The 13,868-nt window shown below is 35.4% G+C and overlaps 1 protein-coding gene across 1 annotated transcript in view; it reads left to right on the top strand.

Annotated features, from left to right (window-relative positions):
• LAMA2 (laminin subunit alpha 2) overlaps positions 1 to 13,868 on the top strand; it is a 790,327-nt gene that overhangs the window by 301,976 nt on the left and 474,483 nt on the right. Inside the window, exons 5-7 of the mRNA XM_078155150.1 lie at positions 5,935 to 6,114; positions 9,635 to 9,724; positions 11,004 to 11,121. Of these exons, the coding sequence (XP_078011276.1) occupies positions 5,935 to 6,114; positions 9,635 to 9,724; positions 11,004 to 11,121 (388 nt within the window). The remainder of the gene's footprint in view (positions 1 to 5,934; positions 6,115 to 9,634; positions 9,725 to 11,003; positions 11,122 to 13,868) is intronic.

Below are 13,868 nucleotides of genomic sequence, written 5' to 3'. Positions count from 1 at the left end.
GTACAAATTGTTCTTTAGACTAGTTACATTGTTGAATTCCACAGTTAAATTTAGTTTAGCTATAACACAAGGATCAGCTTTATTTTTAGACTGATCATTTGGGGGGGGGTGAGGGGTGAGAGGGAATGAGATTTGTGCTCTTATCAGCCTAGAGAGCTCCCAGGGTGGAAACTCCCTCTATTAATGCAACTTTTAGTCTTAGCTATGTGGTGGCATGGAAAGATTAAGTCATATCAGTAAATGTCAGAAGCAGAATTTGAACTTAGGTCTTCTACAGTATGCCAGCTAGGTAGTGTTATGAATAGAATGCTGGGCCTGGAGTCAGACCTGAGTTCAAAAATCCAGCCTCACATACTTTTTAGTTATGTGACTCTGGGCAAGTCACTTAACCCTGTTTGTCTCAGCTTCCTCATCTGAAAAAATGAGTTAGAGAAGGAAATGGAAAACCACTCTAGTATCTCTGCCAAGAAAACCCAAAATGGTGTCATGAAGAGTCAGATATGGCTAAAAAATGACTGAACAATAATAAAAACTTCCACACTTGAATACCATTGTCTATTTACTAGGACAGGATGTCTCAAGAATTGTTTTTTTTAAAAATAGATTCTATAAAAAATCTGTGAGAGTTCTAGGCTTTAGACTTCTCCATCTGGAAAGAAAAAAGGATAACCACACTTTTCATATTCCTCACAGGGAAGATATGAGATTTCTTTGAAAATATTTTTGACTCTAGGTGCCATAAATAGGGCTAAGCAATATACGTGTATGATATAGAAAAGACTAAGACATATGTAGGTAAGAAAAACTGAAAACAATAAGAGGAGGGAAGAAAAATAAGTAAGGAAAGATATAAAAAAACAGAGGGAATAGAGAAAAAAGATTCATAGGGCTGTGAGTGATGTGCAATGATGCATCTATTAGACTGAAGAGATCATCTAGAGAGATCATTGTATAATGAGAAAAGTGAGGATTTGAAATTAAAGGAACATAGTTTGAATCCAAGCCTTGCCACCGTACAAGATGTCTGAAAGTTTCTACTAAATCACCCAATAGGATTAGCATTACGCTGCTTTATGTTAGTAAAAATATCCTTTTATGCCAGTTTATTTTAAAGAAAAACATAGTCTGTGTGCAGAAGTACAAGCTATTAAGCTCTCTGTGCCTCCATTTCCTCATCTGTAAAATTAGAGAGTCAGCCTAGGTGACTGTTCTAGGTCCTTTCCAGCTCCAAATCTATAGTCCTATTCTGAGTCCTGTTTATATTTATTGTACATCCACCTTTTTAAAATGAAGACAACAATTATTTGTGCTAACGGCATAAATATTCTTATGGCATATTGGAAATGCCTTAGAGTAACTTCAACACCAAGACTAAAAGTAAAAGGTAAATTATTTATATAACTAAATTTTCCCTGTACTAATGGAAAGTTTTATGCATGGTATTTCCCCTTTTTAGGAAAGCAATTTCTTAATTAAAAGGACAGAAAAAGTATTTTTTAATCTAAAGGAAAATCTTTATATTAATTGTCAAAGGATGAAACATGTTATTTATCCCTCTTGTAGACAAACATTTTGATACCTAAAAGGAACAGAAAAAAAAATCTTTGTTTTATCATAACCTACTAATAAGTATATATAAAGAAACATAACTCTTAGATGAAATTCATAGAGTTTGGGACAGGAAATGATCTGTGGTGTTAATATAAAGACAATTTCTAGGAAATAAGACCTGCTGATGTGAGACCAAGCAAGCCAAACCAGAGATTGAGTAGGGTCATATACACATATGTTCAAGTATATGGTGAGAGTTCATGCCAAGGGCTACCCCATACCCCACAAATTTAGTAACTTACAGGATTTTAGAAAGTAAAGCACTATAGCACAATGCCTAGAGCTGGCCTTGATGTCAGGAAGAAACATGGTTCAAGTACTGACTGACATATCCTGGTTGTGTGACTCTGGGAAAGTTACTTAACTTTTTAGATGATACCCCATTCATCTCTCTAAGACAATAAATTGCAGAACCCTATGTCAATGAAATTACAGGTCCAGAATTTTTTTAAAAGTGTACGTGTATGTACACACACACATAGATGAGTTATATACACACACATGCCCACATATCTTATATGAAGTTTGTTTTCTATCATTGTGAGTAAAAGTGGCTTTGAGGTACATACTTCTTGTACTTAATTTTTAATGGTTTCAATTAGCTAAGGTCTTTTACTTCTTATCATAAAGTATTTAGTGGTAATTCTGTGAGACATCAGAATTATTAGTTGGTCTCAGAGCTCTCTATATTTCTCCAATGAAGGAAGCAGTTTATTGGCAGTAAATATGTAAAATCATCCCTTGGAGTTTTTAATGCAGCATATTAGGAAGAGGGAAAGGCATATCATTGCCTTTCCTGTCAAAAAAAATGTAATTAATATCATGCTGTATCATTGACACTCAAATGCTGATGAAAATTCCATTGTGTGACCAATATTCTCTTCCATGCTAGTTACACATAGTCTGTGCTTTGGGTAGTTGTAGCTACATTTACTGCCTTCAGGACCTGTCACCCCTCGAAGTCTTGTCTCTTAGCCTTGTAGTCATCATGGTATTTTGATTCCAAATTATCCACTCAGCTCTGATAGCTTCATGCTGGTGGGGTCTGTGTGCTGCTCATCTTTCCTAGCCTTCAGTAGCAATGTTAAATCAAGACTTCAAATCATGCTCAGCATATCCCTGAAACAATTCTTCCCAATTCATCCATGTTTGTCCTCCTGAGTTGTTATTCATTTTCTACACATAGCTAGAATAGTAAATCAAATCATAGACTGAGTATTTCTAAAAATTGATGAGAAAACTAGAAATTTTGGTTCCTATGGTCTTCCTTAGTAGTTCCTTTGTTGCTATATGTCTTGTTTTTTGTGATTTTTTTTAAACTATCTTTACAATTAAGTGGTATTTACCTCAGGACTATAATGTTTCATGCTGTTATGCATTTTGCATTAGATTTCTTAATGGGTTTTATAGACCTAGAAGACTAAATTCTCATTTTTGCACTACCAAGAAAATCCCTGTAGGAGTAGATAGCTTAAATAAGGGAGCTGGTAAGTATTCAAAACTCCACTTAAATATATTATGGGCACATTTACTTTCAGAAAGAGAATGATCTATCAACCAATAAGCATCTATTAAGCACCTACTATGTGCCAGTTTCTCTATCTGGCAATGTGATACAAAGATGAAACTCCCACTTCCTTCAAGATGCTTACATGCTATCGAGTTATACAACATGTAATTAAGTTAAGTATATATGAAACTTATGCATAGTAAATCTATGGGAATTTAGAAGTAAAGGAAAAACAATGGAATCAGATAAAGCCTCCTCTATGAGGTGGAGTTTGAGCTGAGCTTTGAAGGAAAGTAAGGATTCTGAGGGGTAAGAGAAAGAAAGTATATTTTAGTTATGGGGAACCACCTATGGAAGGGTACAGATATAGAAAGTAGAATGTTCTGTGTGAGAAATAGCCTCTAGATGTAGAGGGGAGTGATGTCTGATAAATCTGGAAAGGTAGGTTGAAGGCAAATTGTAAGGGACTTACACTGCCAAACACAGGAGTTATTATTTGATCCTAAAGGTAATAAGGAGTCCTTGGAGTTTATTGATCCAGGAATGTAACACGGTCAGGTCTATGCTTCAGGACTATAACTTTGGTAGCTGTATGGGGAGAATGGATTGGAGAAAGATGACTGGAGGCAGTGAAACTAATTAGAAGACAGCCTAGTTGAGTGACGTTTGTCCAAAACTGCCTTATCCTTCCCTTATACCACCTAAAGGAGGACTCCTTGTCCTCCATTTCCATTTACAGACCATCTTCTGTCAATATTACCCAGCAACCACCACTTCTCCATTAGAGTTCACTTCATTCTTTCTAAATCTTTGTTGTCATCTGTGGAGTTCAAGGGCAGTCTCCTCCTCAATAAATGCAGTACCCATTAAATTCAGTACCTGCCTATTGGTCTTCTCGACCCCAAGCACCAACCCCTTTGACCGTCATACTTTTATACTCTTGCCCCACTCCACCCCTGTTAGCCACTGCTCCACCCCCTGGATACTGGAATCCCTAACTATGAATGTGCCTACCTTCCCTGACAATTTCAGGCTTATAGGCTTTGTTCTGTTCCCTCCTGCCTGCTCTCCAAACACACAAAGGGAAAGATTTAAATGAAGCAACAGGGTAAGAGAATGCATTCTTTGGAGGTCATTTGTTCAGAGAACTGTGCAGTGGTTCGGAGAATATCAAAAAGTCCCACAGACTTATAGGGTACAATGTTTTAGAGCAGCAATTCTCGAACTTTGTGGTTTTAGGATCTCTTTACACTCTTAAAAAGTATTGAAGACCCCAAATAGCTTTGTTATGCATGTTATAGTTATCAATATTACCATATTACATATTAAAACAATTTTAAAAATACATATTCATTTAAAAATAATACATGTAGTATGTATTAACATTATATATTTCATGAAAAATAACTATTTTTTCAAAACAAAGAAGTAGAAAAGCATTGCTTTACATATTTTTGATAATCTTTTTAATGGCTGGCTTAATTGAAGACAGCTAGATTCTCATATCTGCTACTACATTCAATTTGTTGTGACATTGTTTTGGTTGAAATTTATAAAAAATTCAGTCTCACACAGATATGTGGTTAGAAAAAGGAATAATATTTTAATAGACAAATTATGTTTAATATTTTTGGGAAAAACAATTTTGTACTTGTGGAAGAGAAGGCTTTGTCTAAAGCTGAGGTTGTAAGTATAATTTGACTTTTTTGGGGGGGTGGTTGTTGGCGACATAGAAAAAGCAAAAGTAAAATAATGTTTACCTCGGACTGGAAAAAAATGAGAATCTCAGTGAATGAATGTATTCTTGTATTTTCAATCAACAGCATTCAGTATAATTCAGAAATTTATTTCTCATCCAGTTTTTTTATTGTAACTATTAATATTCCATGAATTGTTTCCCCTTTTTGTTACTTTTATTATAAACCTATGTATGATATGTTGACTATATTATAAGTTAAGTAGTTTTGTAACCAGACCACTTAACGTTATTCATCAATGTGTGTGTGTATGTAGGATGCTAGGATCATAAATCTAGAGCTGGGAGAAACCCCAGAGGCTGTCTCGTACATCTTCCTCATGTTAGATATGTGTATATGTATATGTGTTCTATATAATACATATATATTTTTTTCATTGGAGTGTAAGCTCCTTTAGGCCAAGGAATGTTTTTACTTTTTCTTTAAATTACCAAGACTTGGTACAGTGCCTTTCACAGTAAGAGATTAATAAATGCTGATAGATAGATAGATAGATAGATAGATAGATAGATAGATAGATAGACAGACAGACAGATATCTCTCTTCTAGAGAGATAAATATCTTACATCCTAATGGATAATATGGATATAGAATACATATACATACACTCACATATAAAATGAAGAGGTTGGATTAATGGCCTCTGATATTCTATCTATAGATAGAGATATCTATACCTCTATCTATCTTTCTGTATATGGAGATAAGCATTTATTAATATCTATACTTATGTGTGTATGTATGTGATACAAGGTGTCCCCAAAGTCTTGGTATGGTTTTAAGCTTTAAAAATTTAAATACACCGGCCCTGGAATCAGGAGGACCTGAGTTCAAATGTGGCCTCAGACACTTGACACTTACTAGCGGACGAGTCACTTAACTCCAATTGTCTCACCAAAAAAAAAAAAAGATTTAAATAGTTTTAGTACCTTAAAACTGTACTTTTAGAATATCTTATATGTAGATATTTCTAACTGTGTACCTTAGTCATCATTATTGGCATCCCTTTACATATGCACACAAACTATTCAACTTTCTATTTTCTACACTATTTAGATCCACATATCTCTGATCAATGGAAGGCCTAGTGCTGATGATCCTTCCCCAGAACTTCTCGAATTCACCTCAGCACGCTATATTCGCCTGAGATTTCAGAGGATCCGGACCCTGAATGCAGATTTGATGATGTTTGCCCACAAAGACCCCAGGGAAATCGACCCCATTGTTACAAGAAGAGTAAGTTATGGTACAAATGTCATCGGTTCCTTGCTTGGGCGTGATGAATAACTTTCTTTCTTTTCCTACCTCTTTATACTGTCCCTTTCACCAGATATGTACAAAAAGCTGTTGTTGGATGTCAGGTAGCCAATGGGACATAACTCACTCCCTTCATAAGCTGTTTTCCTTTTCTTCCCAAGAAATATAAGAGAGATGAATTTTTACATTAGCTTCCCAACCATTCTGGAAGCCCAAGAAGCCAACCAACGTGCAGCCTTCCAGGGGCGAACATTTTCAGGATTAGGAAACACATGAGCAGCAGGCAGCGGCTGTCTGTTGCTATTGTGTTTCTTCCCTCCTGCCACCCCTATGTTGTTCACTGGTTCATTTAACCTTCCTTACACAATATCGACACAGCAGACATTTTATTACCAAGAAGCTCAATTGCAGTTTTCAAATGTGAAGTTTCAGCTGAAAAGAAAAACACACAATGCACTATTGATCACATCTGCACTGGTAACAGAGTTACATGTATTTCAATGGGGAACAGTGGCTACTAAATATGTTATATAGGAAGGACCCTAGGGATTATGGGTGGGAAACCAGTGTTAAGGGAATTATTTGCTCCTTTAGCTTTCTAGCATGGAAAAAGCCTATGAGATTCCTGGTTCAAAAAGATAGACATGGAATGATGCAGCCGAGGTCAGACTAATTCCACAGAGAAGCCTGGACAAGCTTCCAAGTTACAAGACCAGAATGTAGAATGGTTAGGAGTCACTAGGACCCCATTTTAACTGCCCTTATGTTTCCCCATAATCTTTGCTCTTCTCTCATTGAACTGGATTGAATGAAATAAATGCTTTCCAAGAAAAGTCCATAGGATTTAGAGTTGGGCAGGTTCTAAGAGACCATCTAGTTGAATCTCCTCATTTTAAGGATGTCTTCCCATTTTTGTCTTTATAGTGGCAGAGCCCAATATAATATCTTATGTATAGTAGAAACTTATTGCTGAATTGAATTTAATTAAATGGGGCAACTGAGGAATAGAGAGATTAAGAGGTTGCCCACAGTCACAAAATCCTTGTCAGGAAAGCTAGAGTTTGAAGCTAAATCTATGTAAGTGACATACCTTTCACTTTCCTAAACACTTTGAAATAAATTTGGTTAATGGTCTCCACAGATTATTGCACATATTTTCAGCTGTTAGACTATTCCAACTTGGAGCCCTAACTGAATTCATATGACTTTTTAGCATGGTGGTGAATTTGTTTTACAATGTCCTTTCAAGTAGAAAGGAATCGTTACTTCATGATGATACTATGGATTGTTTGTTTGAGAGAAATCATTTCTCATTCTAATTTGGGGATTTTTTAAAAAGCAAACACTGAGGAATACTGGATAATATTAAAACAAAACTAAATATTTTCTGACAGAATAACTGTCAAGGAAAAAAAAATCAATGAAAATCAATTGTAGCTCTTCCTCTCTATCCTCAGTAGAGCCACGCATATCTCTTCTTTAGGACAGCATCGAAAACAGAAAAGGAAATACAAAAAGCTTTTTAAGTAAATTTTATTCAGTGTCTCTTAAACGTTCATGTGTGTTTATACACACACACACACACACACACACACACACACACACACCCATACATACACCTAGACATATATCTGTATACATACACAAATTTATATGTGTATGTGTGTGTATATAAGTATGTGTAAATGTAAATGCCCAACAAAGGGTACTGAGTTTCAGTTCCTCTTCATGTCTCAAAGATGAAGCATTTTATGGAGATCTCTGCCTATGTAAAATTGGTTTGTCATCACAAATATTGAGGTATAGTCTTTCCAAACTACACACACACACACACACACAGCCCATACCAACCTAGTTAATGCTGGAGCCTTGGATGGTCATTGACTTTTACAGGTATGGAAAACTCCTGATATACCCCACTAGTCTTAAGTTTTATGTATGTCCAATGATAAGAGTATTTTTGGAAATGCTTTGAAGAGTGAAGAGGACCATGGAAATGTAAGCTATGATTCATTTCAATTCATTAAATAGTTATTCCTTGTCTAGTATGTATGAGACAACACATTTGGTTCAATGTATCTTTTACATGATTACATCTTTGATTGCCAAAAATAATTTGCTTGCTAATAAATTAGAATTCTGGAAGACTATAAGATAGCTATGAGCATAGCCTGTAGTTAACTTCAGATAGGAGCATAATAGCACCAATAATTAAAGATAAGAAAAGAAAACAAGAAATCTTGCTTTTAATTTTTCCCTCTAACCTACTGAGAGAAACAAATCTTGTTCACTGTCTGTGCTATTCAGAGCAAAACTTAGGTTTATAACCAGTTTCCTTTCACTATGATTAGAGAAAGAACTCACCGTTGGTGGTAGCTCACTCAGTAAGTTCCCTTCAAATGGGAAGCACAAGAAAGACGTCTGCTTTTGACTTACACGGACTAAGGCCTAAAAGAGTTTTAAAAAAAATCAAAGAGAACAAGAAAAAAATAATTTTATAGTAACATTGATATTATAAAAATGAATAACATTTAGGACTTTTTCAGTGGGGTAGGGAGTGAAAGGGAGAGAAAATAGTTTTTTGAATAGAGAGGTAGGGTGCTACAGATGTGGAATGTGGAATGCATTTTCAGATGAGATCACTGTATTATTGATTTTACTCAATTGTTTTACTTTGTTCCAAGAGACCTCTTACAAAGTGAAAGTGATCTGTAAATTCCTGTTCCTGTAAAAGAAAAATATATCAATAAAACTTTTAAAAAATTTAAAATCCATCCCCAAAATCAAAACACTATTAAATGTAAATGAAGTAAACAAGTATTTCAATTTGATAAACATTTATTAAGAATATTACATGCTAGGAAAAGTAGTACTTGGTATACAAAGATTAAATGGCGAAATTTCTTTCTTCAAAGAACTTAACTTTATTTTTCAATTCCATAAATATTTTGTCCACATGTACTGCTGCAAAGGCATCTTCACTACCTAGCACCAGCTTCTGAATCCAAGGTATTACAGCTAGCAAGCATTCTGACTTGGCTAATTAAGTGATGATGTCTTTCTACCCAGGTAAACTGTGATATGGGGTTGTGCCCCACAGTTCAAGGAGTGCTGAAGGGGTCACTTCAATGGAAACAGTTTAAGAAGCCCTGATCCAGATTACTTTTCTGACCAGCAAAATAGAGAGCTTATATTTAGACCATGGTCTTTAAATAATAACCACTGCCAGTTGCACCTGCTGCCATGTGGATTCACTACTTTATAGTGTTCACTTTAGGTGAAATATGTGTAATCTTTCTTTAGGCTATATTGTACATCAAAGAACCATTTTTTCTGTCATAGGGGCCATCATGTGTCCCCGGAAAAAAAAAAAAAAAACATCCACCTGTTTCTAATTCAGTAGAGGAAAAAGAGTAAAATTTTTGAAGAAAAGTGCTTACTTTTGTTTCTTCTAGCTTACAGTCCCTTGTAACTAGATTTCTTGTTTTCCTTTGTGCAGTATTACTATTCAGTCAAGGATATTTCCGTGGGAGGAATGTGCATCTGCTATGGTCATGCCAGAGCTTGTCCACTTGATCCATCAACAAATGTACGTATATTTATAGGACCATTTGGCAAAATGCAGTCCTGAAACTGTAAAATGTTGCATGAGAATGCTTTGCTGACAGTGTAGTCTGCGAATTGATGTCAGGTCCCCACTTAGATGTTGTAACTGAAAGCAGTGCCAGGGTGAAATAATGCTAGCAGTCAGAATGATGGACTTTGAAGTCTGCCACCACAGTATCAGCAAACAGATTATTTTTTCCCCCAAAAGGCTTCAAACTAGTCCATTTGTTTTGAAAACTCTCTAGCTATGACAGCATGCTACATGATTTAACTTCAGAGAATGCCTCCTGTCAATCAGCCTGTCCACTTCTTTTACAATATTAATCAAGATTGTTCTTAAGCAAAGAAATGGAAAAAAGTTGGTAGCTTGATGGTTATCTAGTAAATAAATAACAGTCATGGGTTGGGATGCCGAGAGTGCAGCGTGGGGAAGAAGGTGAGATGATGAATAACCAAGGGAAGCTTCCTTGAGCCATGTTGGAATATCTTGGTTATTTGGGGTAAAGATTACATTTGAATGCTAATTTAATAATGCAGAAAAGAAAGTGGATATGGCTTGCTTTTCCAGTCATATGCCATTCTACAAGTCACTCTGTTTTCAAATATGAGAAACCACTACTGGCTAGAGATTAGATGCATTGAATATTTTAATATCAGTAGAAGTAAGGATATGAAAAATGGCTTTGATAATGAAACTATAACATGGATAATGGACTTAGGGTTCTTTCTCTGGATCAGAATGACACATCTTAAGGGATACCCAAATAGTCAACCACTTCCCGTAATGACATTTTATATACAGTGGTATTTTCTGCAAGATATTAGCATGCCCTGTCAATTGTGCCAATGACCCATTTTCCCCAAATCCAGGCTGTTGGAGTCTGAATGTGTCCATGGTTATCTGGAGATTCATTCGGAGATTAATTACAGAGTTTTGAGATCCTTCAGACAAATGGATAACTTCTTGAGGCCACTGAATTGTGATCTACCCATGAAGTACATAAAAAGGTTCAGTTTAGAGTGCCTTGGATTCCTCTTTTTTTTCCCCCTTTTGTTACCAGAGCATAAGATATGCATAACAACTCAGAACAGACACAGCCATCTGTGAAAAACTCCAAACCTATCTCCACAATGGGATAAGAGATTCTTCAAATTAGGTTTAGGTTGGGATTACCCTTTGTTACCGTTGCTTACCAATGGTTTACCTTGTCCCAAGCAAATAATAAACAATATACCCTTCCCCCACCTTTCTTCTTGATTAGAAATCTCGTTGTGAATGTGAGCACAATACCTGTGGTGATAGTTGTGATCAATGCTGTCCAGGATTTCACCAAAAACCTTGGAAAGCAGGGACTTTTCTGACCAAGACTGAATGTGAAGGTATGTAAGTATAATTTTGTGTATTTCATTCAACAGGACAAGTCATGTTCCAGGAGAGGAAAGATATATGCAATTCTTTCCTTTTAGAGATGCTCTTTATAAATGTTTGTAAAATTGAATTGATCTCAAAGAAGCCATGACATATAATTTGTGGTTTTAGGGGAGGATTATATATAACTATTTCTATTTTGTCAGTTTTATCTAAAGTAAAAATTGATTTCCTCTGCTTGATTACCCTGAAATCTCATTTATCCAATTCTTAAGGGTTTTTATTCAGTTCACAAATATTATTTTGAAAGGTCATTTTAATGCACTGTCTATTCTCTGAAGCTAGTCTTTTTTTTTTCATGGTACTCACCACCTTCTACCATGACAGGTGCCAGATAATCATTTCTTCTCTCATGTTTAAGCAGAATTAGGTTAGATTGACTTTTTATACACCAGTTAATGCTTCAAGGTCCCACAAAATCAAATGTTTGGTGACTGGAAAATCAAATATTTGGGGTAGTTGTTGCACAAACTGCTTTTGTATTGGTTATTGAATGGTTAAAGGATGTGACAATTATAGCTAGTAGCTAGCATTTCTATAGCACGTTCAAGTTAAAAAGCACTTTACATATGTTACCTCATCTGATTGTCATAAGAACCCTGGGAAAATATTCTTTCTTTACACTTTAGCAGCAAACTTGTAACAATTGATATAAAAGAAGGGTTGCGAGCTGACAAGGAAATCCCTGTGGTCCATTGCACTAATCATACACATATTTCAGGTAATGCTTTGAAAGATTCTAAGAAATTGGAGGGTTGATAAGCAATACTGAAGATAATTTCAGGGAGGACAAGAGAACTATAATTTCACCTGGTTCACTTCAAAGAATTTTTCGTTCAATCAGCAAGCATTTATGAATTTCCTGCTCTGTGCCAAACACTGGAGATACAAATTTTAAAATGAGACAATCTCTGCCCTCAAGGAGTTTGCATTCTATCATTAATTAATTTTGTAGAAAGGCAGACATATTACACAAGTCACATGATTCAACATGCATCACTCCACCACCTTTATAACAAGAAGAAAAACAACCCCACCCCATCTCCACCCTGGCCAATAAGCTGACATTAGGAACTTTTTCAAGGAGGCAAGTTTTAAGGTCACTGCTGGCTTCAGTATCTATTCGGTCCCATATAACCTGTGTCTATAGCTAGATCATAAGTACATCACAAATTGTGGGTGTTCATGAAGATAATTTTGAGCAATAAAGGAAAAAAATCAGTTATATTTGGAATACTCTATTTAAGGAGGCAGGAAAATAAACAGCATTAATTTAGAATGATTTCTGTGTCTTAATTAAGATTAAATTTTAAGTTCCATTGTTTGGAGGCATGAAGGTTCTAGAAAGTTTCTATAAATATTAAAGGGGTTGTAGATTGATTCATCTTCTGGAGCTTCTGGATAGTCAAGAAGAAACTAATTTTAAGTGACTGAAAACGATGGAAAGAGGTATGTTAGGCATAATAGTTTGTAACTTGTACATGAGAAATCCTAAGAAAATTGTTATCAAAGACATTTATGATTAAAAAAAGATACAAGCTGGTCATGCAACAGGAATGACGAATAACACTTATGTAGCATGAGTGCTTCAGAGCTGCTTACCAAAAGGTAAAACAACCATAGAAAGACCTCCAATGTATTAGGTAGATCCATTGGGGGGGGGTTATTTATGGAAAGACTTGAATATAAATTATGCAGAATGAGAAGTGATGGGCTGATTGAGACCAGTGCTGTGGTCAACATAGTGTGCTCATTGAAATAATGTTAATTCTTACCACTCCCACCATGTTACAATGTTTTGGAGAATAAAGCTTACCTTTATCTGACTTTATATTCTCAATACTTAGAACATATACTTGTTAATTTGAATATGAATGTATTTGTAAGATTTAGATAGCCTATCTGAATTCATAGCCTTCCATGTCATAACTACTTCCTGACACAGTACACAGAGCACTGTGATGGAAGAGTGCAAATATGGTGGTACTACCAGAGGTAGTGATATGAATAGATTACCATAGAAATACCAGCAGATCTGTTCCATTTCAGTGCTCTTTGTTGTTCTCCGTGTCTCATCTGTAAATGTTCTTGAGGTGATTCAGTTTATGTTCCCAAGTTCTTTGCAAAGAAAATAAAATGGACACCATGTCTGTTATTTAAAAAAAAAACAAATGAACATTTGACTCAGCATTGAAATCTCTCTTGAAGCAAGATGTCTCCCTTATGTGTGTTAAGATATAGGATTTTGACAGACAATACCATGGGGATGACTTTGTTCTCTACTCTAATGAATATTAAAAAGAAGCAAAATGCAACATACTCACTGAAGATATTTTTCAGTGTCATGGAATATATCCTATGTAGAATATAGCCTATACAGAATCATAAAGCTAGAATTATTCTCTATTAATGGTATCATTCTGCAAATGTCCTTGTTTTCACAAATATTGTATTAATTTTGTTGAATACTGTAGCACTTCCTAGTAATACATATAGCGATGTGAAATTGTTCTATCATTACAGAAAAAAATTGGATTAAAAATATACATATTGCACAGGCTATGTATGACATGCAGCCAGGTATGTGTGTGTGTGTGTGTGTTATGTGTAAAATTGATCTGCAGGCAAAGATAGGCTGGGCCCAGAATTGAGCAAGAGGAAGAAATTGGGCTGAATTACATTTGGGAAATTGTGTAGT

The sequence above is a fragment of the Phascolarctos cinereus genome, unplaced genomic scaffold, assembly GCF_003287225.1.
Source record: "Phascolarctos cinereus isolate Bilbo 61053 unplaced genomic scaffold, phaCin_HiC Scaffold_5;HRSCAF=322, whole genome shotgun sequence".
Classification (NCBI taxonomy): domain Eukaryota; kingdom Metazoa; phylum Chordata; class Mammalia; order Diprotodontia; family Phascolarctidae; genus Phascolarctos; species Phascolarctos cinereus.
The sequence above is the reverse complement of the archived record's forward strand: the minus strand, read 5'-3'. Positions and strand labels throughout refer to the sequence as shown.